We start from the raw sequence: 27,188 nt of genomic DNA, 5'->3' as shown, positions 1-27,188 counted from the left end.
GTGTGGACTGATGGATAAAACAGGTGAAAGGGATTAAGAGGTACAAATGTCCAGGTATAAAACAAGTAAGCCATGGAGATGAAAAGGACAGTAGAAGGAATACAGCTAATAATACTGTAAGAACACTGTATGGTGAGAGATTGGAACTATACTTATGGTCAGCACTGCATAATGTACAGAATCGTCAAATCACAATGTTGTGCACCTGAAATTAATGTAACATTGTATTATCAACTGAACTTAAAAATGACAGAATGAATGGCAGTTGAGGAACAGAGAGGCTCAGGAACTTGCCCAAGGTCACACAGCCAAAAGGCAAAGCAGAGGTGTGGACCAACCAGGGCAGTCCAGACCCAGTGAGGTGGTTTTAAAACACGTCTGAAAAAAATAAAATAAAATAATAATTAAAAAAAAAAACATGTCTGTAACTTTTTGAACAGTCCTATCAAGAGATGGAGTCTGGGGCGCCTGGGTGGCGCAGTCGGTTAAGCGTCCGACTTCAGCCAGGTCACGATCTCGCGGTCCGGGAGTTCGAGCCCCGCGTCAGGCTCTGGGCTGATGGCTCAGAACCTGGAGCCTGTTTCCGATTCTGTGTCTCCCTCTCTCTCTGCCCCTCCCCCGTTCATGCTCTGTCTCTCTCTGCCCCAAAAATAAATAAACGTTGAAAAAAAAAATTAAAAAAAAAAAAAAAAGAGATGGAGTCTAATTCCCCTCCCCTCGAACTGGGTGGGCCTATGTGGTCAATTCAAGGAACAAGGCAGACGGAGGAACAATGTTGTGGAACTTCCACTATCTGTTGGCTTCTCCTCAACCACCATGTGGGCAGATTAGAGAGAGACGCGAGAGGATGAGGACAGATGCTGCGCTGCCTGAGGAGCCCTAGCAGTTTCAGACCCAGCATCAGACAGAGAAGACACCTCTGAGATGACACCACCAGCTACCACCATTGACCGCATGACAGCCCTCGACCTTGGAGGACTGCCCAGCTGAGCCTGAGCCCCATCAACCTGATTTGTGAGCAAAAAAAAAAAAAAAAGACTTTATTATAACGTGACAACCTTGATGATCTCCTTCCACTTAATGAACAGTCAACCATCATCATGCCATACAGCTAGTAAACTTATCTATGCGTGCGTGTGGAATAGTAACTGTGCTGCAAGAACGTGGGAGATGTTTTTGGGCCACCACCATCACCGCCTAAGTACTCACCGTGTAGGATGTCGCGTGCAAGGCTTGTGTGCAAACGAACAGTCTACCTTCACATGGGCGCCGTGATTAAGTTTTCTTACCATTTTACAAGTTTGCTTTCAGAGAATTACACTACCATAAGGTATGCCTCTCTCTCATAATTGGGAGAAACTGCATATTGGCCTATCATCACACATAAGTGAGTTTTTAAAAATGTTAATAATGTTTCCAATACTGTATTATGGATGACTGTAACACTGTAGACCATAAACCCTTTATAAGGACTCATACAGTGGTGTGGAGGTTAGGCTACTGTGAAACAAGAGTATGGATTACACCAGGCTGCCATGAAGCAATCACACTGCTATGACTTCATCAGTGCATGAACTGTTATACCTACACATAAACGAGTTTTTCACTTTCATTTTTGATGTCTAGTGTTAGTAATACGTATTAATTTCTACAGTTTTGTATTCTGTAAGACAGTACTGATATAGGTGGTAACAGACAATTCATCTCATAAACAGACCACATAAACTTATTTTATCGACAAATACAGGATAGTACTTTAAATGTTTTCCTTGTGATTTTAGTATTTTCTTTTTTCTAGCTTACATTCATGCAAGAATACAGTATATAATCACCTAACATACAAAATATATGTAATCAACTGTTTATGTTATCATTAAGGCTTCTGCTCAATAGTAGGCTATTGTAGTTAAGTTTGGGAGAGGGGGTATAAAAATTACAGGCAGATTTTCAACTGTACAGGAGGCTTGCATCCCTAAGACCCAAGTTATTCAACAGTTGACTATTCAACATTTTCTAAGCTGAATGTGTTTTTTGTCAGTGAGTATTTGTGGAAACTTTCTGTTAACAATTTTCTACTTGTAAAAGTAACATATTCACTATAGAGTATGTGAAACAAAGTTTAATATTTGGTTTAAAATATTGCCTGGCAATATGTGAACCATACTATGTACTTTTTATATTTTTTATAATGTTTTCATTTATTTTTGAAAGTAGGGACAGAGAGAGAGAGCAGAGGAGGAGCCGGGGACTGGGGAGGGGACAGGATTCAAAGCAGTCTCTATGCTGACAGCAGAAAGCCCAATGTGGGGCTCGAACTCACAGAACTGAGAGATCATGACTTGAGCCAAAGTCAGACGCTTAACCGACTAAGCCACCCAGGCACCCCCACACTGGGTACTTTAAAAATTTTCTAAATGAGAAAAACACTGGTCTAAAAAAAAAAAAAATGACAATGCAATTTAATAGAATTCTATCTGATACAATTTTTAAAAACTTAAATGCCATTTGTATTCAGCTTGAAATTAGAAAACTTTCTGCTTTAGGCATGTATACTACAACTAGCTAAAATCCCTTTTTATTAAGGGGCTCAGAAGGCTCAGTGCATGTATGTATTATGTGGCTAACATGAGCAGTTCTATACTGTCAAAAGGAAGTGCAGGAAATAAAACACAACTTTCAGATTTTCTTGGTTCAGTTTGAGGAAGTGGTATTTTCTCCCTGCCACTGACATCCCCTCACAGAAAAGATCTCCTTAATTCAACTAGACAAACATTTACTGAGTATCTCCTAAGTACCCTGCCGCTTGCATAATCAGAAAATCATCTTTGGATGAAGGCATTTTCAAAACCTAGGTACACCCTCCCCTAACATGGAAAACATTTAAAGCCATTGGTGAAACAAATATAAAGGTACCAGAACTGTTTAGGAATTCAGGAAAAGACAAATTCAGATTTAAATTATTTTTGGCAAGCAAAGGGAAGTCCAATTGGTCAACCCTTGGCCAGGCCTGCTTACTTTCTTTGAGCTAATACTCAAATGAGTTAATGATCAGGAAAGACCCTAGAAGTCTCTAAGGAAAACACTCGATCTGAGATCTAGAAGTAACTAATAGAAAACAGAAGTTTCTGCATGCCATCTGTGGGATGTCAACAGTAGTTCACTGAGTTTTAATTTCTGAAGTACTCCTATCTTCTCCATTTTATGTATTTTTGACTACAGTGTTTTGAGAAGGGCCTAATACTTTATTTTACACACAATTCAAGTATCCACAAGAAAATCCTTCTAACCCTTATGCAAATATTAAGAAATTGTCTCACCTGCTCAGACTGTGTGAGCTTCATGGCTTCAGAAAGATATGCTGGTTAAAAAAAAAAGGCACATTAATGAGTGTCATAATTTTGTAATCAACAGGTCAAAGGAAGAATTTCAACACTCCTATGACAAAAAAGAACTGGTTTTAGAAGCAATTCCAAGCAATTCTGCTACATAATTATCTTGTTCCCAAAATCAAACAAGGTGGGGATTTTAAGAAGATAGGATTTTTTTTCCCTTAAGTTGTATTTATTTATTTTGAGAGAGACAGAGACAGTGCAACTGCGGAAAGAGCAGAGGGAGGGGGAGAGTGAGAGAATCCCAAGCAGGATCCACACTGCCAGCACAGAGCCTGACATGGGGCTTGAACCCACGAAGCTGCAGGAACATAACCTGAGCCAAAACCAAGAGTCGGATGCTTAACTGACTGAGCCACCCAAGCCTCCCAAGAAGACAGGATTCTTAACTTCTCCAAGAAGTCAGTGGTAATCAACTGTAGATATTCTCTACCCCACCTTGAAGGAGTCTGCTCTTCAAAATCCTTGTAGATTTCACAATTAAGAAAGTAAAGATGGCCTAATAAAAAAATAGGATTAGGGAGGATTAAAACTAAGCAAGAACCTTATCAAACCTTATTATTATGATCACAAAAATGTCAAGAGATTGATTATAGGTGTCTTTTTAACCACATGAATACTTGGACTATATCATTTTGGCCTCCTTCAAAACTACCTTTATTGAATTATTTCTGAGCTATCCCATCAACCTAACCTACCATGCATGAATCAGGTAGTTAAAAGCCATTAAGAACTTGTTGACATTTATTGTAAGTTGTTGTCTTTTATTAAGACCCTAAATAGTCCTAATAAATAATAAACTTAAGCTTCTCTTTGACCTTAGGATCAGTTCCTGGGTGACTTAATTTACTTGAATGTAAACAGTCACTGTAAAAATACATTTTTCCTCTCTGCTAAAAAGCTTAAAGCCAAATTCTCCTTCTATCAAATAAGCAAGAACTCATGGTACACTTTGTGAACAATATTTCCAGGCACTCCTCATTTTATCTTTCTAAGGATTCCTCATCTGCTTATTTTTAATTACATTTTGTATTTTGTTGTATTCCTCTGGAAGACCTTTTATGTACTGCCTGGAACAAAAGAGTATAAACAAGTATCATAATAGATCATACACAATCTCCATTTCTTATTTCTTATTATCAACGTCTCAGTATCTCTCATCCCTACATTAAGTTCCTTTTTGCCTTTTTGCAGATCTTACAGGGCAATGTTTCTGTCATCTTAAAGCCAAATATTTTAATGATTTTGAGTTCATGACTTAGAACTGTTGCCTACTAGGTTATACCATAATCTTTAAGATACGGATTAACTGGATGGTCCTTCCCCAACAGTAAAACAGTTGGCTATATAGCCTTTGCTCTAGCCATACTTAAATTTTTTCCTCAACTTTTGTGTCTTTTATTCCTATAGTAAGTCTATATAACTGCATACAGACTATTTCTTTGTCTTTTTCTTCATGTTTAAGGCTGTTGAGACACTCTTATCTATTGCAGCGATACAGTGTGGATGAACTTCCCTATTATTTCCACATACCATCGTCTCCCCATCTGAACTACAGTTTGCTGTAAATTCACTTTTTAAACAAAGGGAACAGTTTCATAAAACCAGGCTTAAACCAACTGGACTGCCTTTGTAGAACCTTGCAACTATAACACAACAGTAGAGAATACCCAAGGACATGAGTTTCCAAAGCCAAAAAAAAAAAAAAAAAAAAATCGAGTCACACTGCCACTTAAAGTATTTGCCATGTTTTAATTTACAATTTGGGTCTTAAGGGGGCATCTAGCTGGTTCACTTGGTAGAGTATGTGACTTTTGATCTTGGGGTTGTGAGCTCAAGCCTCACACTGGGTATAGAGATTACTTTAAAAAAAAAAGTAAAAATAAATAAGTAAAATTTGGGTCTTAATAAAAGAAAAAAATTTCATCTGATTACATAGTCATGAATTTGTTCCAGAGTCACAACTGAGTATCTCACACACACAGCAAAATATTGCCTCTGAATGACAAAGACTGATCTGCTCAGAATCATTTTCATGCTGCCATAGCTTCATGGGAAGGTCCGGGTCAAGACAGGTTTCAACCAAGTATATGTAGACACTGTGAACTCTGAGGTCTGCTCATCTTCTAAACTGCTGGAGTTCTAAGCACTGTAAATGGCTATTATCAACTTCGCATTTAAGCTTTTGCTCTTTTTGCTGTTTGTCAAAGAAAAGAAACCCACTTAGGCAAGTGGACTGTGTAAGACTATGTGCAAGAATTCTATCCAGCTATAGCTGCTAATCAAGGTTTCTGAGCAACAGATTTTTCTGACAATCCTGGAGTCAAGCCCCATGTCAGGTGTAGAGCTTAAAAAAAAAAAATCCATCAGAAGATCACAAAGTATAGAGGCTATGAGTTTAGCTATGTAATCTCAGGGTAAATGTTTATGTCTCAGAATCTTCTCTGATCTTTCATGGTTGGATAAGAGGCACCTCCTTTGCCCTTAAGTTCTCTATTTCAGGCTTTCCTTTTTATCAGTCATTCTCAGATGATGACCTTCCCTATATATTTTTTTAATGTTTATTTCTTTTTGAGAGAGCAAGCAAACAGGGGAGGGGCAAAGAGGGAAGGAGACACAGAATTGGAAGCAGGCTCCAGGCTCCCAGGTGTCAGAACAGAGCCCAACATGGGCTTGAACCCACAAACCGTGAGATCATGACCCGAGCTGAAGTTGGACACTTAACCAACTTAGCCACCCAGGCGCCCTTCCCTATCATATTTCTAAAATAAATCCCTTCAGAATATATTTACACCCATACCTCCCAAAGCACCTCTGCTATAAGCCCTAGATATAAGTCAATTTAGAAAATACTAAGCTTATTCCAACCACGTCAATTTTCAAATTAGCATTACATTCACAACTCCACTCTAAAAAACACAAGGCTATTTTTAACCCAGTCTAAACTCCAAATCAAATCAGCTCAGTGGGATTAACTGATCACACTTGAGTTCTATCTCCCTAATTAAAACTAATGGGATCCAAAAGGCTGCCTTTATCTTTTCTACTCCTGAGAATGTCACAGATTGTAGATACTGAGAAAGTGGGGAAAGGCGTGTAAAGCTCAACATTGGTTTTAATTCCTCAAAGACAGGGACACAGGTTAGGAATGAAAGAAACGTTTCTCCCTTTTATATATTCAGAACCTCCTAATGCTCAATGCACAACATATACTGATCACTCCATTGTGATATATTTTATATACATGTAACCACAAAGACTCTGGGTTATTTAACCAGAGGTATTACTTCACTGGGGCATTCACCCACAACACTGTTGTTGTTTTTTAAATAGTGTAATATATTGTCTTTTCTTTTCTTTTTTTTTTTAAGCTTGTTTATTTATTTTGAGAGAGACAACACGTGAGCAGAGGAGGGGCAGAGAAAGAGAGAAAGTGAGAGAATCCCAAGCAGGCTCCACAGCACAGAGCCTGATGTGTGGCTTGAACTTACGAACTGTGAGATCATGACCTGAACAGAAATCAAGTGCCACTTAACTGACTGAGCCACTCAGGCAACCCAATACACTGACTTTTCTGTATAGTGACTATAACAATTTCATTCATAACAAAATATGGTTTATGAAAGATTTAAAGAGTACTAGCTGCCAAGTTTAATGTTGCATAAAGGTCCCCATAAAACTCCCTATAAAAATTCACAAAGACTTATGGGGTACGTAGTATGCACTCAGCCCTACAGCTGAAGGAGTACACTTCAGTGGCAAAACTCATTCTTTAAAAATAAGACTTGAGGGGTGCATGGGTGGCTTAGTCAGTTAAACGTCTGACTTTGGCTCAGGTCATGATCTCGCAGTTCATGGGTTCGAGCCCTGTGTGAGGCTCTGTTCTGCGTCTCCCCCTTTCTCTCTGCCCCTCCCCCTCCTCGCTTGTGCTTTGTCTCAAAAATAAACATTAAAAAAAATTTTTTTTAAATAAGACTCGAATTTTTTTCTAAAAATCATGGACATGTAGGCAAAAATCACTAACATAAAAGGACTTATTCAAACCAGGATCCACTGTGTGGTATTTCAGCAGTTAAGGCAACACTGGAGGGGTATATTCTGCCAAGAAAGAACATGGCTTTAATCACTGCAGTGGCCTAGAAGAAAAAGAAAGTGTTTTCCTCTAACAGAAAGACTATAAGATTTGTTCTAAGAAAGGTGGCCTATTTTGAATGCAGCATAAGTAAAACACTCCCTCCTCAAAGCTTTTAGGTTAATTAGCCAACTGAAACCAGTCTGTACAAAACAGACCCCAAAAATCTATTTGAGTTCAGCATATGCTAGACCGTGGGACTGATTGGGATAAAATTAGGTATTTGATAAGAAGTCATTAATTCTAAATTTCATACCTAAAAGCAAGCTATCATCAGCATGACACCATAGGCATGAATGTACAGATGAAATATTCAGAAGGAAACTAAGGAAGACCACAGAAGAGTATTATCAGCATCTTAGAAATTCAGTGAAAATTAAATGGTTAGAATTAAGTTAGTTATTACTTTCATAACCCAAAATGGCTAACTAACTGAAATCCATTTTCCATAGTAACTAAGATGTATATTGACAGATATCTTGCAATCACTTCTATCTTTAGGGTTCTCCAGGTTCAGAAAGCTGTGTCCAGGAGTCATTTTGCATATACAACCAGTATTGCATATACAACCTTCATGGTTTAGAAAGACAAGGTTAGGAAGAACTGGGAAATCCAAGATACTCACTTGAAAAATAGTCCAAACTGACATTCTGGTAGGTCAATACTGTCAACCTTGTATATGCAGGCCAACAGCACATCATTACTATTGTGACTTTCATTCTGAATAAACTGTTGAGAGATACTGGAGAACAGAAACTGCCCTCCAGTTTAGACTTGGTATTTCTTTAAAAGAATACTCACCTGAAGCCTTTTTGTGACAAGAAATAGCCTCTTCGTATTTTCCTGCAGCTAATAAACGATCTGCTCGTCTGCTCTGTTGATGAGCCTAGAAGACAAACATTCCTAAGTTCCTCCAAATTATATAAAAAGACACGACTTAAAATTTTTTGACAAGATAAATAATGCCTTTTTTTGCCACCCATCAAACCATTACAGCTGTATCTATGAGAAATCTAACAGGTAGCATCTGAGGACTGGCATCTTTTCTCAACTCTACCAATAAACTATCAAGTTTAACACCAGCGCTGAGCTCCTTCAATGAGTCACATTCTTCCATTCTTCAGAGATTAACCAAGAGTTACAATCACAGATTGCAGATTTATTTACTTGACTTTTAACAACCTCCTTTCAAAACAAAAGCTATCTTGTAGATCCTTTCACTAGTTTGTATAGTTTAAAAACTACAATAAGGAAATTATAAAATAGTAAAATTCAAGCTTCTATTAACTCATTCTTTCCTTTCAACATTAAAGTTACTATTTAAGGTAAAAATCTGTATGCTGTACAGCTAAAGAATTATACCAATATTTAATATTACAGTGATTTTTTTTTCCGGTAACACTGACCAAAACAACAAACTCAGATGTGAAAGCAAATGGCTCAAGTGCCCCCAAATGTAAAGGTAAATGGATTAATAAGTAGTCACTGGCCTCTTTACATGTGTGCTACACTTTAAGAATTACTACAACATGGGACACCTGGTGGCCAGTCGGTTAAGTATGCAACTTCGGCTCAGGGCATGATCTCATGGTTCATGAGTTCGAGTCCGCACCAGGCTCTGTGCTTACAGCTCAAGAGCCTGGAGCCTGCTTTGGATTCTATGTCTCTCTCTCTCTCTCTCTCTCTCTCTCTCTCTCTCTCTCTCTCTCTCTCTCTCTCTCTCTCTCTCTCTCTCCCTCTCTCTCTCTCTCCCTCTCTCTCTCTCTGCCCCTCCCCTACTCATGCTCGCTTGCACTCTCTCTCAAAAACAGATAAACATTTAAAAAAATTAAAAAAGAAAAAAAGAATTACTACAACTTTATGAATGTGATTCCCTTTCTTACATGAGGATGTGCAGCACACATATCTGACCTAAGGTTCCACAGTTAGCAGACAAGGAGCAAGACAGAAATGATCAAAGTCAATTTTTCTAACTAGGTAGTTTTCCTCACTAACAAACTCACAGATGATTTAGAAACGCTGCTTTAAAAAAAGTAAAAAGCATTGTACGCCCATCTTCATAGCAGCATCAATCACAACAGTCAAAAAAAGGTGGAAGCAACCCAAATGTCTCTATATATTTATATATGTATATACATACATATATAATAGAATTATTATTAAACCTTGAAAAAGAAGGAAATTCTGATGCATGCTACAACATTAACTCTGAGGACATTATGTTAACAATAAAATATAAAAGGGGTACCCGGGTGGCTCAGTCGGTTAAGCATCACTCTTGATTTTGGCTCAGGTCATGATCTCAGTTTAGGAGTACAAGCCCCGCATTGAACTTGTGCTGACAGAGTGGTGCCTTCTTGAGATTCTCTCTCCCTCTCTCTGCCCCTCCCTTGCTCACATTCTCCCACCCCCCACAAAATAAATTTTTAAAAATTAAAATAAATAAGCCAGTTACAAAAAGACAAATACTATATGATCTCACTTATATGGATATCTAAAGTAGTGAAACTCATAAAAACAGAAAGTGAAATGGTGGTTGCCAGGGGGTGGAAAGAAAAGTGAGTTAAGGTGGAGAGTTTCAGTTCTACAAGGTGAAAGGTTCTGGGGACCTGTTGCACAAATGAATATACTTGCTACTAAACTGTGTACTTAAAAATGAGAAAGGATAAATTTTATGCTATGTGTATTACCTCAATTTTTAAATCTTTATTTATTGTTATTTTTTTTTAGTAACCTTAACTTAAATGTGGGGCTTGAACTCGGGACCAGAGATCAAGAGCTGCATGCTCTTCCAACTGAGCCAGCCAGGCGCCCCTTTACCTCAATTTTTTAAGAAAGCAAAAAGCAAATCTGTTCTGTCAGGTGTAAAGTGATTTATCTTGAAAGCTTTTGAAAAACTGTGCCACAGATGTCTCATAAAAATACTTCAGAGAATCACTTTTGCAACAGAGTAGAAATATTCTGGGCATGTTTGCAAATCGCACTCAATGTAAAACAGAGGTGAAGACAAAAGTAGAAATCAGCAATGCATGCTTGTTTACATTTTCCCTTCTATTTATGTCAGAAGACACAACACTATTTAAAAGCAAGATCATCCATTTCAACTGTTTCAGAGGTTGTTTACTCTTCAAATAATAACTAAACAAGCTTTGTCCCTAAGTCCCTATTTATTCCTGAAAATAATGATGGGTAAAAGAAATGGCTAGGGGCTTAAAATACTTTTAACTGAGCATAAAATACGTCCTGAACATAGGAGTATCTTTTGGTACCTAGAAATGACACAGATCTTTTGGGAAGAGAATATACACGAAGAAAACTAAGTTATAATCAACATGATTTCTCTATGTGTTCTGATAATATAATTAAAGCAAGTGGCAATCAACAAGGTTCTAGGTGTGTGTGGGGGAGCCCACAAAGGAAGGGGTGAATTTGCATGTGCCTTAACCTTTCTGAGCTTTGAAAGAAGCCCTACATAAGAGACAAACCTCTGAAATTCCAAAGTATCTCCTAACTGTGGACAGCAAAGTGCAGATCCAGCCCTATCCTGAAGCCAGGGCTCTGGGCACAAGTCTTGGCTCTGCCACTAACCAGCTAAATTATTTCATCCTTCAGGGTCTGTTTACAGGTGATGAACCTGTAAGACGATAGACATGGACTATATCGGTGCTACTCAAGTTTTAGTGGAATACAAATCACCTGGGGATCTGGTTAAAATGCAGACTGATTCAGCAGGTCTGGAACAGGGGGTCGAGATTCTACCCACATGTAGCTGAAGCTGCTGGCTCTGGGACACCCTTTGCAAAGCAGGAAGAGATGCTCTCTGAGGTTGCCTCTTCTATGCCTCTGATGATATTAACCACTTTCTACATTGTACTATGAAGTACAACTCCCTAAATAAACTTCAAGCTCCATAATAACAGAATAAATTATTAAATACCAAAGAAACACACAAAAAGTTCTCAAGTGGTGAGAATAGGATCTCATACCTGTCCTGACTTCCCTAAAACCTTCCCATGTAAAGTTCAAGCTCTGATCACTCTGCCAATTCAAGACTTACATCTCATTTAAAAATACACACCTACTCTAGGTTATCTTGCACCACAGCAAATTCCCTATTTAAAAAAAATGCAGGGGTGCCAGGGTGGCTCAGTCAGTTGAGCAGCAGGCAGGCTCTTAATTTCGCCTCAGGTCATGATCTCCCGGTTTGTGGGATCCACACTGACAGCACAGAGAAGCCTACCTGGGATTCTCTCTCCCTCTCTCTCTGCCCCTCCCTGCCCTCCAAATAAATAAACTTCAAAAAAAAAAATAATAAAATACAGTTCCTACTAAGCTCCTGTTACACACCCAGCAAGCAGAGTCTCTGTACAGAGGTTGACTGCCTAGATTCAAATCTTAGCTTGAACACTTATTAGACACATGAAACTGGCTTTCTTAACTTTCTGCCTGAGTTTTCCCATCTCTAAAATGAGAGTACAGTGAAAATTAGTTAAAAGACAATAAAAGCCATGGCAATCCCTGACATTAAGTTCACAATATATAGTTGGGGAGACTAGACTAAATTGTTTTTTTTCCCCTAACTGAAGATACTATAGGAAAATTATCTTGGTAACATTTCTTATTTTTATTATTTTTAATACCTCTTATTTTTAAAACAAATTTTAAAGATCTCTAATTTAGGGGCACCTGGGTTGTTCAGTCGGTTAAGCGTCCAACTTCGGCTCAGGTCATGATCTCATGTTCATGAGTTCGAGCCACATGTTGGGCTCTGTGCTGGTAAGCTCAGAGCCTGGAGCCTGCTTCAGATTCTGTGTCTCTCTCCCTCAAAAATAAACAAACATTTAAAACAAATCTCTAGTTTAAAACTGATCTCTTTAAATACTGTTCTTGGTAGAATCACAGCCATTAAATGTTAAGTCCATAACTATGTTTCTTCAGTAACTCAAAACAGCAACAAAAAGCAACTGAAATGGAAAATGTTGGTGAGAGATTCTAAAAGCAGTTTGGGCACTCATATACATATATATATATATCTATCTATGTAGATCTCGATCTCTCTCTCTATATATATAGATATCTTTAATTTTTTTAAGGGGGGGGGGGAAGAAGGAGGGAGAGAGAGAAAATCTTACATGGGATCCACAGTGAGGGTGGGTCCCAACAAGGGGCTCATCCCACCATGACTGTGGGATCATGACCCAAGCCAATATCAAGAGTCTAATGCTCAACTGACTGAGCCACCCAGGTGCCCCTGGGCACTGATATATTTTAATTCTGTTAACACGTTTTTCTTTTGCCAAGTATTTCAAGATGCAGTAAGATTTATGGAAAAGGCTTTATCTTAATATTTCATATTCATTCAGAAAGGATAAAAGACACTCCAGGTCTTTGAGTGGTTTCACTAACAATTCAATTTAATGTTTAAGAATGCATCTATTTTGAGTACTGACCAAATTAAGCTTTTTTTTTTTTTCTTAAAGTATCAATATTGACCAGGAAACTGTTAGACAGAAAAGGCAATGTAACACTCTTCAAGAGCTTCAACTCCATTAACTCATTTTCATCTCCCTAGCTGGTAAATAAATGAGCTCAATTTTTTGTCTGTTTTAACCCTCTGGATTTCTTATAAAAATGTATAAATCTTTCATAAAAGTCAGTGTTTTCTAAACTAACAAACAAAACAGAAACAGACTCATAAATACAGGGAAGAGGGTGGGTTGACAGATGAAGTAAAGAGGACTAAGAAATAAAAACTTCCACTTATAAGTCACAGAGATGAAAAGTGCAGCATAGGGTATAAAGTCCATAATATTCTAATAACATTGTATGGTTACAGATGGTGACTAATTATGGTGAGCACTGAGTGATGTAGACAACTGTCAAAACACTATGTTGTACACCTGATACTAATATATAACACTATGTCAACTATACTTAAAAATAAAAAAAAAAAATGGTGTTTTCTTTTCTGTCCTAATTATCTTTTATCATTCTAATAGGTTACAGTTAACTAATCATTAGTAGCTGTGTCCCATAGGATATATATATTTTTTAACTCAGGTATAGTTGACATATAAAACATTTATTTAGTTTCGGGTGTACATGATTTGATATTTGTATATATTGCAAAACAATTACCACAGTAAGTCTTTTAACATCATACACCATACACTGTTACAAAAAAAATTTTTCTTCTGCTCAAGACTTTTAAGGTCTACTGTCTTAGCAACTTTCAAATATGTAATTCAGTATTATTAACTATAGTCACCATGTTATATATTGCATCCCAGGACTTATTCATAACTGCAAGTTTGTACCTTCTGGCCTCCTTCATCCATTTTAACCTTAGTCACCATGGCAACTACCAATCTATCTATGAGTTTGGGTTTTTGTTTTGTTTTGCCTTTTAAGTTCCATCTGTAAGTGAAATCACTTAAATTTGTCTTTCTCTGACTTTTTCAAATAGCATATGCCCTCTATCTCCATTTATGTTTCATAAGTGGAAAGACTCTGGGTTTTTTTGTGGCTAAATAATATTCATTATATAAATACCACATTTTATCCATTCATCCATCAACGGGCACTTATTTTCATATCTTGGTTGTTACCAATAGTCTGTATATCTTTTCAAGTTAGTGTTTTTGTTTTCTTCAAATACCCAGAAATGGAACTGCTGGATCATATGGTATCTCTATTTTTCTTTTTTTTCTTTTAATTTTTTACTGTTTACTCATTTTTGAGAGAGAGTGAGAGCACAAGCAGGGGAGGGGCAGAGAGAGGGAGACACAGAATCCAAAGCAGGCTCGAGACTCTGAGCCATCAGCACAAGAGCCTGACGTGGGGCTTGAACTCACAAACCACGAGATCATGACCTGAGCTGAAGTTGGACACTTAACTGACTGAGCCACCCAGGTGCCCCATGATGTCTCTATTTTTCATTTTTTGAGGAACCTCCATACTGTTTTTCATAGTGCCTGCACCAATTTGCATTCCCACCAATAGTGCACAAGGGTTCTCTTTTCTCCACATCCCAGCCAACACTTGTTATTTCTAGTCTTCTCGATACTAGCCATTCTAACATGGTTGAGATGAGGGGTGCCTGGGTGGCTCAGTCAGTTAGGCATCCAACTTCGGCTCAGGTCATGATCTCACTGTTTGTGAGTTTGTGAGCCCACATCAGGCTCTGTGCTGACAGCTCAGAACCTGGAAGCCTGCTTTGGATTCTATGTCTCCCTCTCTCTCTGCCCCTCCTTCCCCTTTCAAAAATAAACACTAACATGGGTGAGATGATATCTCATGTGGCTTTGATATGCATTCCCCTGATGATCAGTGATTATTAAGGATCTTTTCACGTACCAGTTAGCCATGTGGATGTCTCCTTTGGAAAAATGTCTTTTCAGATTCTCTGTCCATTTTTTAATTGGACTGTTTGTTCTTTTTGCTGTTGAGTTGTATGAATTCTTTATGTATTTTGTTGGACACTAACCCCTTATCAGATGCATGATTTGCAAATATTTTCTCCCATTCAGCAGGGTTGCCTTTTCACTTTTCATTTTGTTAATGATTCCCTTTGCTGTGCAGCTTATTAGTTTGATGTTCCACAAAATTATATTTTCTTGATATTCTTTGTTGATTTTATTTTCTTTACTTCTTTATCAACAACTGTTGGTAAGCAGTTATATCATAGCTATATCATAGCTCCCAATGACCCCTGCCTTCCGGTATTCATACCTGTATGTAATCTCTTCCCCTCTAATGTGCACTAAACCTAGTGACCTGCATCTAAGGAATAGAATACAGCAAAGGGGAGGGGATGTTGCTTCTCTGATTAGGTTACAAAAGACACTGGCTTCCATCTTGGTAGCATTCACTCCCCCCTTGCTCACTTTTTTAAAATGTTGATTTGGTAGAGAGAGAGACCTGGGGAGAGATGGGAGGGGCAGAGAGAGAGAAACAGAGAGAGAATCCCAAGCAGTCTCCACACCTGTCAGCACAGAGCTGACAAGGGGCTCAATCTCAGGAGGCTTAGGGTACTGAGCCACCCAGGTGCCCCTCCCTTACTCACTTTAATAAAGCCAAGGGTCATGTTGCAGGCTGCCCTACCAAAAAGCTCTCAGGGAAGGAACTGAGGGTAGTCTGCCAACAGCCAGCAAGGAACTGAATCCAAAAGCTGATTCAAAAGTCCTCAAGGAACTGAATTCTACCATCAGCCATGTGAGTGAGCTTGGAAGCAGCTCCTGCCCCAGTGGAGCCTTCAAATGGGACCACAGCCCCAGATGATACCTTGATAGCAGTCTTATGAGAAATCCTGAAGCAGGACCCAGCTAAGCCATATCGTTATTCCTGCCTCACAGAACCTATGAGAAAACAAATGTGTGCTGTTTTAAGCTCCTAAATTTTGGAATAAGTTGCTGTATAACTCATATCTCATATACTAATAGTATGGCATCTTTGTCTTTTATTGTAAGCTGCCTCAAATTCTATTTAGAAATAAATCTTTTTTTTTTTTTTTTTAAAGTAAGCTCTATTCCCAACATAGGGCTTGAACTCACAATCCCAAGATCAAGAGTTGTGTGCTCTACTGACTGAGCCAGCCAGATGCCCCTAGAAATAGATAATGTTTAAATAGGGAAAGCAGTGACTGGCCAATCCTTGTAAGACTGTGATACCCTATCACTGAGTAAGTATTAGATTTCATGATACTATAATCTCATATTTAAGTACTTTCTGGCATTTAGAGTTTATTAATAAACTGATGTAATTTTTAATTTTGCTTTGAGAACCTCCTGAATTCTCATGGAGATGAGCAAGCTAAGCATTGTCTTACCCTCCAGCTGTAGACAATTACAAAGCTGGATACAATATATAAAAACAACATTTTACACTGAACAAAAAATAACAGAAGGCTACAACTTTAAGAAAAGGAAAAAGTGCAAGGTGAGGCTTTCTTTCTGAGAGCACTTTCCAAAATGCAGTGCAGAAAAACAAAACCCAAGCAGAAGGTGGTATCTACTTGGGGAAAAGAAATGAAGAGTAGAGCAAAAAGGTTGGAATTTGAGGAGGGTCCAGGATTGAAAAGAATTACACTGAAGACGACAACCTAAAAATATGCATACAAAAGTCCTTTCAGGTCTGTAGCCAACGTCTAAGCTGCACATGCACCAGGTTATAATTCCAGGAGGCCTAGCAGACACTCTAAGCAGACATTTCACAAGCTACACGATGTTGGGAAGACAGGCTGTAGTTTAGACCTGAAGAGTATAGGGATGCTGGTGAACACCGGAGACTTTCAGTTGAGAACCCAGAAAGGTCAGCCCCAGGAGTAAGAATCACACTCTAGGCATTATGGGTAAAACTAAAATAGACCCACCCTAATAAAGCCTAAAACCAAGTTTAGATGGATCACGGTGATCTGCCAGTATTTTAACCGCCAACCAGAACAAAACACTCTTTAGAGGAAGATGCTAACTTCAGTCTCTACAACATATCATCCACAATGCATGAAATATTAAAATAACCTTACTAAGCATGTGAAGTAGGAAAAAGTGATTGATAATAAAAACAAAGACAATGAAAACAGATGCAGAGATAATCCATGTTGAATTAACAGCATGGAACTCAAAGTAACTATGCTTAAGATGTTAAAGAAAATACAGAAAGAGGATACAATAGATGGAAAGAAAACTAGAGACATGGGATGAAAGTTCTATAAGAATTGGGGACTTTGTCCTATTCACTGTTAAGTCCTTGAGGTCCAGAACAGTACCTGACAAGAAGGTAGTTACTCGTAATATTTGTTGGTTAGTTGGACGAGGGAATGAATGGTAAGTTGCAGGGAAGAATGGAAGAAGTCATGTTTACAGCTGGTAACAGGGGCGCCTGGGTGGCTCAGACGGTTATGCATCTGATTCAGCTCAGGTCATGGTCTTATGGTTCATGAGTTTGAGCCCCGCGTCAGGCTCTGTGCTGACTGCTCAGAGCCTGGAGCCTGCTTTGGATTTTGTGTCTCCCTCTGTCTCTGCCCCTCCCTCACTCATACCCTGTCTCCGCCCCTCTCTCTCTTAAAAACATTAAAAAAATAAAAAATCAAAATAAAAGTTGGTAACAAAACCAAAGACTGGGAAATGCTGACAGAACATTACTGTATTTCAGAAAAATATCAGAATCAAATTCTGCATCAAAATTTAAAATAACTATATATATGGATATACATATATACAGAAAAAGAGTTGGTCTTTGATGCATTTACTTCATTCACGATTTCATCCACCCAATCTCTAGGACATGTTAATCAGAATTTTCCTACTCCCTCTCAAGTAAAAATGAAAGCACAAGGGGCACCTGGGTGGTTCAGTCAGTTAAGCATTCGACTTAGTTTTGGCTCAGGTTATGATCTCACAGTCTGTGAACTGGAGTCCTGCATGGGGCTCTGCACTGACAGTGTGGAGCCTGCTTGGGATACTCTCTCTCTCCCTTTCTCTATCTTTCTCTCAAATAAACTTAAATTTTTTTTTAAGTTTTTAAAAAAATGAAAGCACGCTACTACAAAATGTTCTAAAACCTTTATAAAAAGTAAAACAGTAATGTCTTACTGTGTGCCCTGTACAGATTCCTCCCTTGCTGAATCCTCCTCAGAAGAGCCAACCCTTTACACACATCCCACTGGTCTCTGTGAACTGCTCTTCTTCCAGGCAATCAATATGATTCTTGTGGAAACTGCCATATTCTTAATTACCTCATCCCCTGGACACTAAAGAATTCATTCCACTGCATTTTCAAACTTAGGGACAGAGACTATGTCAAGAAAGTTTTAAGTGGTTCTAACTACTGTGACATTCAGGAATTAACTAAGCCTGCAGAGACATAAAGCAGTCAAGCCTGAAGTGGCAGAGGGAGAATCTGGTCATCTTTAAGCCTCGGGTCCCATACTTTCTTAGACCTACCTGCAATGTAGCCCTGCCCTTCCTGCACCTTTCTTTGGATTCCAATCAATTACCCTTTCAATAAATTATCCCTTTTGGCATAAACTAATCTGAAGTGGCTCTCATCACCTGCAACCAATGAAAATCCTAGCTAAAACTAGATCACTTAATGACTACAGCCACCAAGAAGTACCTTCTACTTCCACATGCTAACTGTTTCAGAAATAGATTGGGGTGCCTGAGTGGCTCAGTCCATTAAGCGTCCAACTTCAGCTCAGGTCATGATCTCACGGTTCATGAGCTCCAGCCCCATGAGTTGGAGCCCCATGAGTTGGAGCCCCATGAGTTCGAGTCCCGTCTGTGTCTGGCTCTGTGCTGACAGCTGGGAGCCTGGAGCTTCTGATTCTATGTATCCCTCTCTCTCTCTGCCCCTCTCCTGCTCACTCTCTCTCTCTCAAAAATGAATAAACTTCAAAAAAATTTTCTTTAAATACAGATTAAATATTGTCTTTTTTCCCCAAAGGAAAACAGTGTTACTTTCTATTACTTTCCATTTAATTATTTCCATGTCCCTGGGGAAAGCTGTGTATGTAAAGATGACAAGAAAAGGAACACCATACCAAACCCAGTATCAAAGAGGCAGAGGAAAATATAATGTACTCTTGAACCTTGTGGTAGGGTCTTCAATAGAAAGCAACAGAGAAGTCGCATTCACTCTCCCTTCCACCATCAATTCACTGTAAGTCTCCTACAGGCAAGTAGTATCTCCTAAGAGTAAGTACTGAATTGACCTCGGTCAAACTAATATAATGCAATCACACTGCTCAAGTGTTAGAGAAGGCCAAGACCTATTTTTGATTTTAAGTCTAAGGATCAACTTCTCCCACATGCAGCTCTGCTGCATCTTTTTTTCTACCTCATTTTCAGTTGCTTTTTTTCAGAACTGCCGCCATCTGCTGTGAAGGCAAATTACAGGATACAATCCACCAATGAGTTCTGAAATCAATTTAGTGGGTCAAAACCATCATTAAAAAAATTTTTTTTTTTTTTAACATTTATTTGTTTTTGAGAGACAGAGACAGAGCACAAGCAGGGGAGGGGCACAGAGAGGGAGACACAGAATCCAAGGCAGGCTCCAGGCTCAGAGCTGTCAGCCCAGAGCCCGATGCAGGTCTGGAACTCAGGAACAGTGAGATCATGACCTGGGTCAAAGTCAGACGCTTAACCGACTGAACCACCCAGGCGTCCCAAAACCAGCATTTTAAAAAATCTTAGTAAATATTAGAGTTCATGATACACAGTATTATAAATATATATATATATATATATATATATATATATATATACACACACACACACTCTATATATGTGCATATACACACAGACATACATTTATGGCATCATAATGTTTCAGTTTCAGCTTTTTTTGTTTTGGGTGAAATTTATGAGGGCCCTTGCATTTTACACAATCCCAAGAGACATGCATAATGTGACAGCTCTACGTAGTATATACATATGTGTGTACTGATTATGTAAAAATCTCTAATTGTGGATCCCAGTCAAAACGTGGGCAAACACTGATCTAATAGTAAGACCAATATTTTAATGAGAACCTTGCTTTCAAATCCCACTGTCACCACTTATTCTGCATGTCAATGTCTTCATCAGTAAAATGGGGAAATAACAGCTACTAAGAAGATAAATAACACAGGTGACCCTTGAACAACATTGGATTTGAACTGCATGGTCCACTTATATATGGATTTTTTCAATAAGTACGGTGCAGTACTATAAAGTATTTTCCTTATGACTTTAGTATTTTCTTTTCTCTAGTTTATTGTTAATACAGTACATAATACGTATAACATATAAATACGTGTTACTGTTTATGTTATTGGTAAGACTTCCAGTCAACAGTAGACTATTAGTAAAGTCTTTGGGGAGCTGGGAAAACTGAACAACATGAGGAATGAAAGTGAACCACTTTCTTTCCTCATACACAAAAATAAATTCAAAATGGATGAGGGATGGCTGGGTGGCTCAGCCAGTTAAGTGTCCAACTCTTTTTTTTTAATTTTCTTTTTAATGTTTATTTTTTTATGCTATATTTACTTTTATTTTTAAATTCCTACTGTTGGGTTTTTATTTTTTTATTTTTTTAAATTTACATCCAAATTAGCATGTAATGCAACAATGATTTCAGGAGGAGATTCCTTAGTGCCCCTTACCCATTTAGCCCATTCCCCCTCCCACAACCCCTCCAGTTTGTTCTGTTTGTTCTCCATATTTATGAGTCTCTTCTGTTTTGTCCCCCTCCCTGTTTTTATATTATTTTTGTCTTCCTTCCCTTATGTTCATCTGTTTTGTCTCTTAAAGTCCTGATATGAGTGAAGTCATGTGATTTTTGTCTTTCTCTAATTTCACTTAGCATAATACCCTCCAGTTCCATCCATGTAGTTGCAAATGGCAAGATTTCATTCTTTTTGATTGCCAGTAATACTCCATTGTATATATATACCACATCTTCTTTATCCTTTCATCCATCAATGGACATTTGGGCTCTTTCCATACTTTGGCTATTGTTGATAGTGTGTGCATGCATGCACAATGGGGGGGGGGGGGGGGGGAGGGGATCTCTGTCAGTGCAAAGCACAACACAGGGCTCAAACTCAAACTGTGAGATCATGACCTGAGCTGAAGTCAGATGCTCAACTGACTGAGCCACCCAGGCGCCCCAAGTGTCCAACTCCTGATCTCAGCTCAGGTCTCGATCAGGGTCAGAATTCAGGCCCCACATGGGACTTCGTGCTGGGCGTGGAGCCTACTTAAAAAAATAAAAAAATAATCAGGGCACCTGCATGGTTCAGTTGGTTAAGCATCCGACTTCAGCTCAGGTCATGATCTCGTGGTTCATGAGTTCAAGCCCCATGTCAGGCTCTGTACTGACAGCTCAGAGCCTGGAGCCTGCTTCAGATCTGTGTCTCCTTCTCTCCCCCCCCCCCCCCAATGCGCGCTCTCTCTCTCTCTCTCTCTCTCTCTCTCACATTCACTCGCTCAAAACTAAACATTAAAAGATTAAATTTAAAAATAAATAAAACCAAGATGGATGAAAGACCTAAATGTGAGACAAGAGATAGTGAAAATCCCAGAGAACACAGGCAAGAATCTCTTTGACATCTACCATAGCAACTTCTTACTAAACACATCTCCAGAAGCAAGAGAAAAGCAAAAATGAACTATTGTGACTTCAAGATAAAAAGCTTCTGCCCAGGGAAGGAAACAATCAACAAAACTAAAAGGCAACCTCTGCAATTAGAGAAGATATTTGCAAATGACGTATTCGATAAAGGGTTAATATCCAAAATATATAAAGAACTTATAAAACTCAATACCTAAAAAACAAATAATCCAGTTTTAAGAAATAGGCAGATGACATGAACAGACATTTTCCCAAAGACATACAGATGACTAACAGAAACATGAAAAGATGCTCAATATCAATAATCAGGAAAATACAAATCAAAACTATAATGAGTATCAGGCCACACCTGTCAGAATGACTAAAATTAACAACACAGGAAACAACAGATGTTTGTGAGGATGTGGAGAAAAGAGAACCCTCTTGCACTGGTGGTGGGAATGCAAACTGACAATAGCCAAATTATGGAAAGAACCCAAATATCCATCGACTGATGGGTAAAGAAGATGTGGTGTATATGTGTATGTTTGTATACACACACACACACACACACACACACACACACACACACACACTGGAATATCGTGTATATATATTATCCAGCCATCAAAAGGAATGAAATCTCGTAGATGTGGAAGGAGCTAGAATGTATTATGCTAAGTGAAAGAAGCCAGAGAAAAGCAAATACCATATGGATTTCACTCATATGTGGAATTCAAGAAACAAAACACATGAACATAGGGGAAGGAAGGAGGGAAGGAAGGAAGGAAGGAAGGAAGGAAGGAAGGAAACCATAAAAGAGACTCTTAACTATAGAGAACAAATTGAGGGTTGCTGAAAGGGAGGTGGGAGGGGGATGGGCGAAATGGGTGCCAGGTATTACGGAAGGTACTTGTGATTGAGCGCTAGGTGTTATATGTAAGTGATATCACTAAATTCTACTCCTGAAACTATTATTATGTGATACTGGAATTTAAATAAAAATGTGAAACATTTAATAAATAAAGACTGTTAGGGTCATGGAAACAAATACTGGTAATACAATGGAGGCATATTTAAATTATGTTCTCATTTATGGTCATGATTTCGCGGTTCTTGAGTTCCGGCCCCACATTGGGCCCACTGCTGTCAGCCTGTCAGCACAGAGCTAGCTTCGAATCCTGTCCCCCTCTCCTGCCCCTCCCCCACTTGTGCTCTCTCAAAAATAAATATTTTTTAAAAAGGGTCAAGTGTCTACATAAAGTGCCTGATGCCAATCCCAGCACTTAGTAATTGTTGGGTAAGTCTTAGTGCTCTACCACCTTTCCCCAGTCCTTCCATTGAGCCCCACCTAACTTGTGACAGGATGAACTTTCCTTGAAATTTTTCAGGGCAACAAGGAAGTGGTTGAAAACAGCCTCATTTTTACCTTAAAGATTTTACCGCCAACATAATTAAGATATGATAATTACAAAGAATTCAGGTATGTAAAAGGCCATTCTGTGAAACATGATATTGGATTCCTTGTCTTAGATGAGAACTGACCACTCTAGAGAGAAGCTCAGTTACTCAACAAACATTCTCGGCACCCTTAATATGGCCAAAAACATACAACTGTGGCCACAGTCACATGGACCCTGTTCTCAGAGCCTGCAGAGTAGGTAAGCAAAGCATGAGCAACAGTCATGTGTAAATTAGTCTGACATCACTTCCCAAATAGGCAGTAAACAAATTAAAGAACTACAAATTATGTCACACAAGTTTTGACATTTGCTACCAGCACAGCACCCACTTTGCCAAAATTAAATGGAAAGAAAGGCCTAAATATACACCAAGTAACTTTACAAGTTACAATTTTTCCATATTAAAAATACACAAAAAGAAATAAAAAACTGATGAAACAAAACTTATTCAGTCCAAAGACTAGCTATTCCCAACGATGGAAATATGATTTAGTTTATTTTTCGTTTGTCCAATTTCAAAAACAAGAGAACTAGAATACAATGTCTGTATTACATATTAAAATGACTATTTTGGGGGCACCTGGGTGGCTTAGGTCATGATCTCACAGTTCGTGAGTTTAAGCCCTGCAACTGGCTCTCTGCTGTCAGCACAGAGCCTGCTTCGGATCCTGTCTCTCTCTCTGCCCCTCGCCCCCCTCAAAAATAAACATTTAAAAAATAAATTTAAAAAATGACTAAGTTGAACCAGTCTTTTCTGTATCTTAAAAATCTACTACCAGCAGTTAAGCCTATATGGCCTTTACTCCAAACCTAACAGAAGAGAATCAACACTAAAGCAGAGACACTAAATGACACAGAATCCACAGTTCAATGTAAGGAACATATTGAAATGAAAATGGTGAGTACTGTACATTAATTCAGAAGTACTGCTAGAAAAGGTCATGATACTAAAATAAGTTGTGACCCACTGATCTAAGTCATTACTTAATTTCTCTCAGTCTAGGCTTATTTCTCTGTAGAACTGCGAAGCAGTTCTTCCTAAATTCCAAGGATGCTCTGAGAACACATATTTATAAATCTAGGTACTGTAATAAGTCCTTATACAACAAATCTGGACTACGCTATAATGTCATTAGAAAAAGCCTGTATAAACTACTGGGATTTTCAAAGGTACTCATTAAATCCTAGTATTGAGAACTATTTCTCAGGTTCAGTCAACTTGATACTAAGTTGTTTAACTGACATAAAAAAAGTGATCACCTTCAAAAAACAAAAACAAACAAAAACAGTCTTGTAAAACTGAGTGACAAATTCCGAGGCCTGCCACTGGTACTTATTTACAAGTACAATTCCAATGATTCAAGTTAAATGTTAATCTCTGTTCAACTGTTCTCTTCTAACGGCTCGGCTACAACTCAGATCTTTCAAATCTCAAATGGTTTCAGAGTTCAAGATGCCAAATTTCTGATACTTGTCCACATACATTTTATCCTAGCCTGCTTAACGAGGCTCTTTCCAAAATTCTCCTCTATAAAAATACTATTGTCACCATTTAACTAATTTTTCCTAAACTGGTGATTCTGCTGCCCCATCTACAACTGTCACCCAGCTGCCGTCTTCTCACAAGCCACCATACACTAGTGGGGCACTTGGCTCAGTATATACTGCAGCCTCTGGCCAAATAAAGTGAAGCTAACTGGAACTGAACCAATGGTCATTTTGCAAGGACACTTGAACTTTGAAGCACTCTGTAAACTGCTGGTTATTTCTAATAATATTCCTGTGAAGTTTCAGTATTGAGCCACCCATTCTATTTCACTGTAAACTATATGTGACCTTAAAAACAAGAAGTGCAAGATGTGTCCCTGGTTTTTAAAAACTCACAAATCTAGTCCAATTCTTTTTAAGTGTAAACAACTCTTACCAGTGGGGGTGGGCTTAACTTAAAACTAGGAGGCACTTCTCAGAGCAGCTAACCTGGCACCAGTCATTTGGGAAAAACAGCTTTAGGTCCTAGAATCTTAGGCTTTTCAAGCTCAGCAAATCCAAACCTCATTTTACAAATGAGATTTTAAATTAAGAGCTTATGGTCTGATTACTATAATAGCTAACTCTTACACTGTACTAGGGACAAGGTACTGTTTACACCTATTTACTCCTTTAATCCTCACAACAAACCAGGAAAGAGGGTGAGGTCAACAAATGTACCCAAGGTCACACAGCTATTAAGTGTCAAACCCAGAACTGATACCGAAGCGGTAGAGCTCCAGAATCTATAGTCTTAAGCCACCGTGCTCCATTGCTTCTCTATAGAATGGTTTAAATGAAGCCGGGGGTCTTCCACGACACTAGGATTCAGAGTTCCAACCTGAGGAACGAATTCTCCACACACCCCTTTCCCCAATGCCAACATCGCCCACCAGCGCAAGTGAACGGCATGCAAACCCGTGCCTGTACAAGTTCCTCCTGTCTGGCTACAACCTTAAGGAATCTTAAGTAACCAAAATAGGTACCCTCTAGGCAACCAAAAGATGCAGTGGTCAGTCAGAAAAGAACTCGTGCTTCTCGTTTCTGTTTTCATGAGATCATCAGAAAAGCCTACAGTAATAAGTAAATGGCCTATGAGCGCTTTTTCTGAAGGGGCAAACATCTACCGTATTTTCACGATGCCTAAAGTGATGAAACGGAGCTAAAATCAGGGACGGCCCTGTTTTCTTCCAGCTGTCTCCAACTTATTCGAGAAGGGTGATCCTCAGTTTATGCATCTGAACGTAGGCGAGAAATGAATGGGTGGAGGAAGAGAAGGGGGTGAGAGGGGGTATTACTCCAACTCTCCACCGTAATGAAGCTGAGACTTCAGACCCTACGTATTAGAAGTTAAAACCAGTATTTCACACCACTGCTGCGCTGGCCGGCTTCAGTGCCCCTCCAGGCTGCAGAGAGGTGGTTACGTGGCGCGTGGAAGCATTTCCTCTAGCCTGAAGAGTAGGTGGCTTTCCCGGCTGGTGGAAGCCCCTCACTCACTGCACTGCAGCAGGGTACGCTTCGGGGAGCCGGGAAATGAGACGTGATAGCTTCCCGGGGATGCCAGAGGGAGCAACGTGTGGGGCGCCTTTCGCGTAGCCGATGTGGGACCACGCCTGCCCCCCTCCTCCACCCCTCAGGACCACCCCCCGCCAAACCCGCCTCCCGGCCTCGAGGGTCAGCAGCACGCTGGAGGCGCGACAGGACTCCTGAAGCAAAGGCTCCCGAGGGCGGACACGACCCTCAGCGGACTACTCACCAGATTGAGGGGTCCTTCCATTACTTCCATAGACCCCGGGGTAAACGGCGGCCTGAGGAAGGGGAGCGACGGCGCCGGAGCACATGGAGGGAAACAGTAGTAAGCAGGGCGACGGAGCGGCGGCGGCGGCGGCGGCAGCTGCCCCTCTCCGCGCCCCGGGAGCCAGCAGTGGGCGCAGAGGGAGCAACAACCGCACCACTTCCTCCTCCGGTGGCGCGCCGCGGGCCCGCCCCCCGCGCCGCGGCCACGCATGCGTCATGGCGTCACACGTGGCTGGTCAAGGTGGGAGTGAGGACTGGGGAGTGGGTGGGGCTCAGGGAAGGCGGGGCCGGACTGGCGTACACTCGCTCGCGGGCTAACTTTCCTCTCGCGAGAGGCGTATCTTCAGCTGCTTGAAGTCTTCTCTGACGTCACGCGGGGATGGGCAGCCTTGTTGAAACTTGAGTAAAATGGCTGAGTTGTGCTCTTGGCCTCTCAGGTTTTCTTCCAGCATGATTTTTTTCCCCCCAAATCCTTCAGATTGCTACGCCTTCTCTTGCTCTCCAGACCTCACCTTTATTCGTGTACCTGATTGATTTTTTCAAAAATCAGATTTGAGAGGTGCCTGTGTGGCTCAGTGCATTAAGCCTGCGGCTGCAGCTCAGGTTATGATCTCGCGGTCTGTGAGTCAGAGCCCCTCTTTGGGCTCTCTGCTGTCAGCACAGAGCCCGCTTTGTAGCCTCTGTACCCCTCTCGGTGCCCCTCCCTCACTTGCTCTCTCTCAAAAGTAAATAAATGTTAAAGAAAAAAAAAAAGCAAAAGCAAAAATCAGATTTGAGCAA

The 27,188-nt window shown here is 39.7% G+C and overlaps 1 protein-coding gene across 2 annotated transcripts in view; it reads right to left on the bottom strand.

Moving 5' to 3' along the window:
• The window catches only part of NRBF2 (nuclear receptor binding factor 2), a 36,877-nt gene extending 10,237 nt beyond the window's left edge, over positions 1-26,640 (bottom strand). The window contains exons 1-3 of one of the 2 annotated variants that reach the window (XM_003993970.5): positions 26,368-26,640; positions 8,323-8,407; positions 3,318-3,358 (exon numbers count right to left, since the gene is read on the bottom strand). In XM_003993970.5, the coding sequence (XP_003994019.4) occupies positions 3,318-3,358; positions 8,323-8,407; positions 26,368-26,619 (378 nt within the window). In that variant the 5' untranslated portion in view covers positions 26,620-26,640. The remainder of the gene's footprint in view (positions 1-3,317; positions 3,359-8,322; positions 8,408-26,367) is intronic. The other variant, XM_045040028.1, reaches the window with a different exon arrangement.
• Positions 26,641-27,188: the final 548 nt, after the last annotated feature.

Source organism: Felis catus, chromosome D2 (assembly GCF_018350175.1).
Source record: "Felis catus isolate Fca126 chromosome D2, F.catus_Fca126_mat1.0, whole genome shotgun sequence".
In the NCBI taxonomy this organism is placed as follows: Eukaryota; Metazoa; Chordata; class Mammalia; order Carnivora; family Felidae; genus Felis; species Felis catus.
This window is presented reverse-complemented; position numbering and strand designations above follow the sequence as displayed.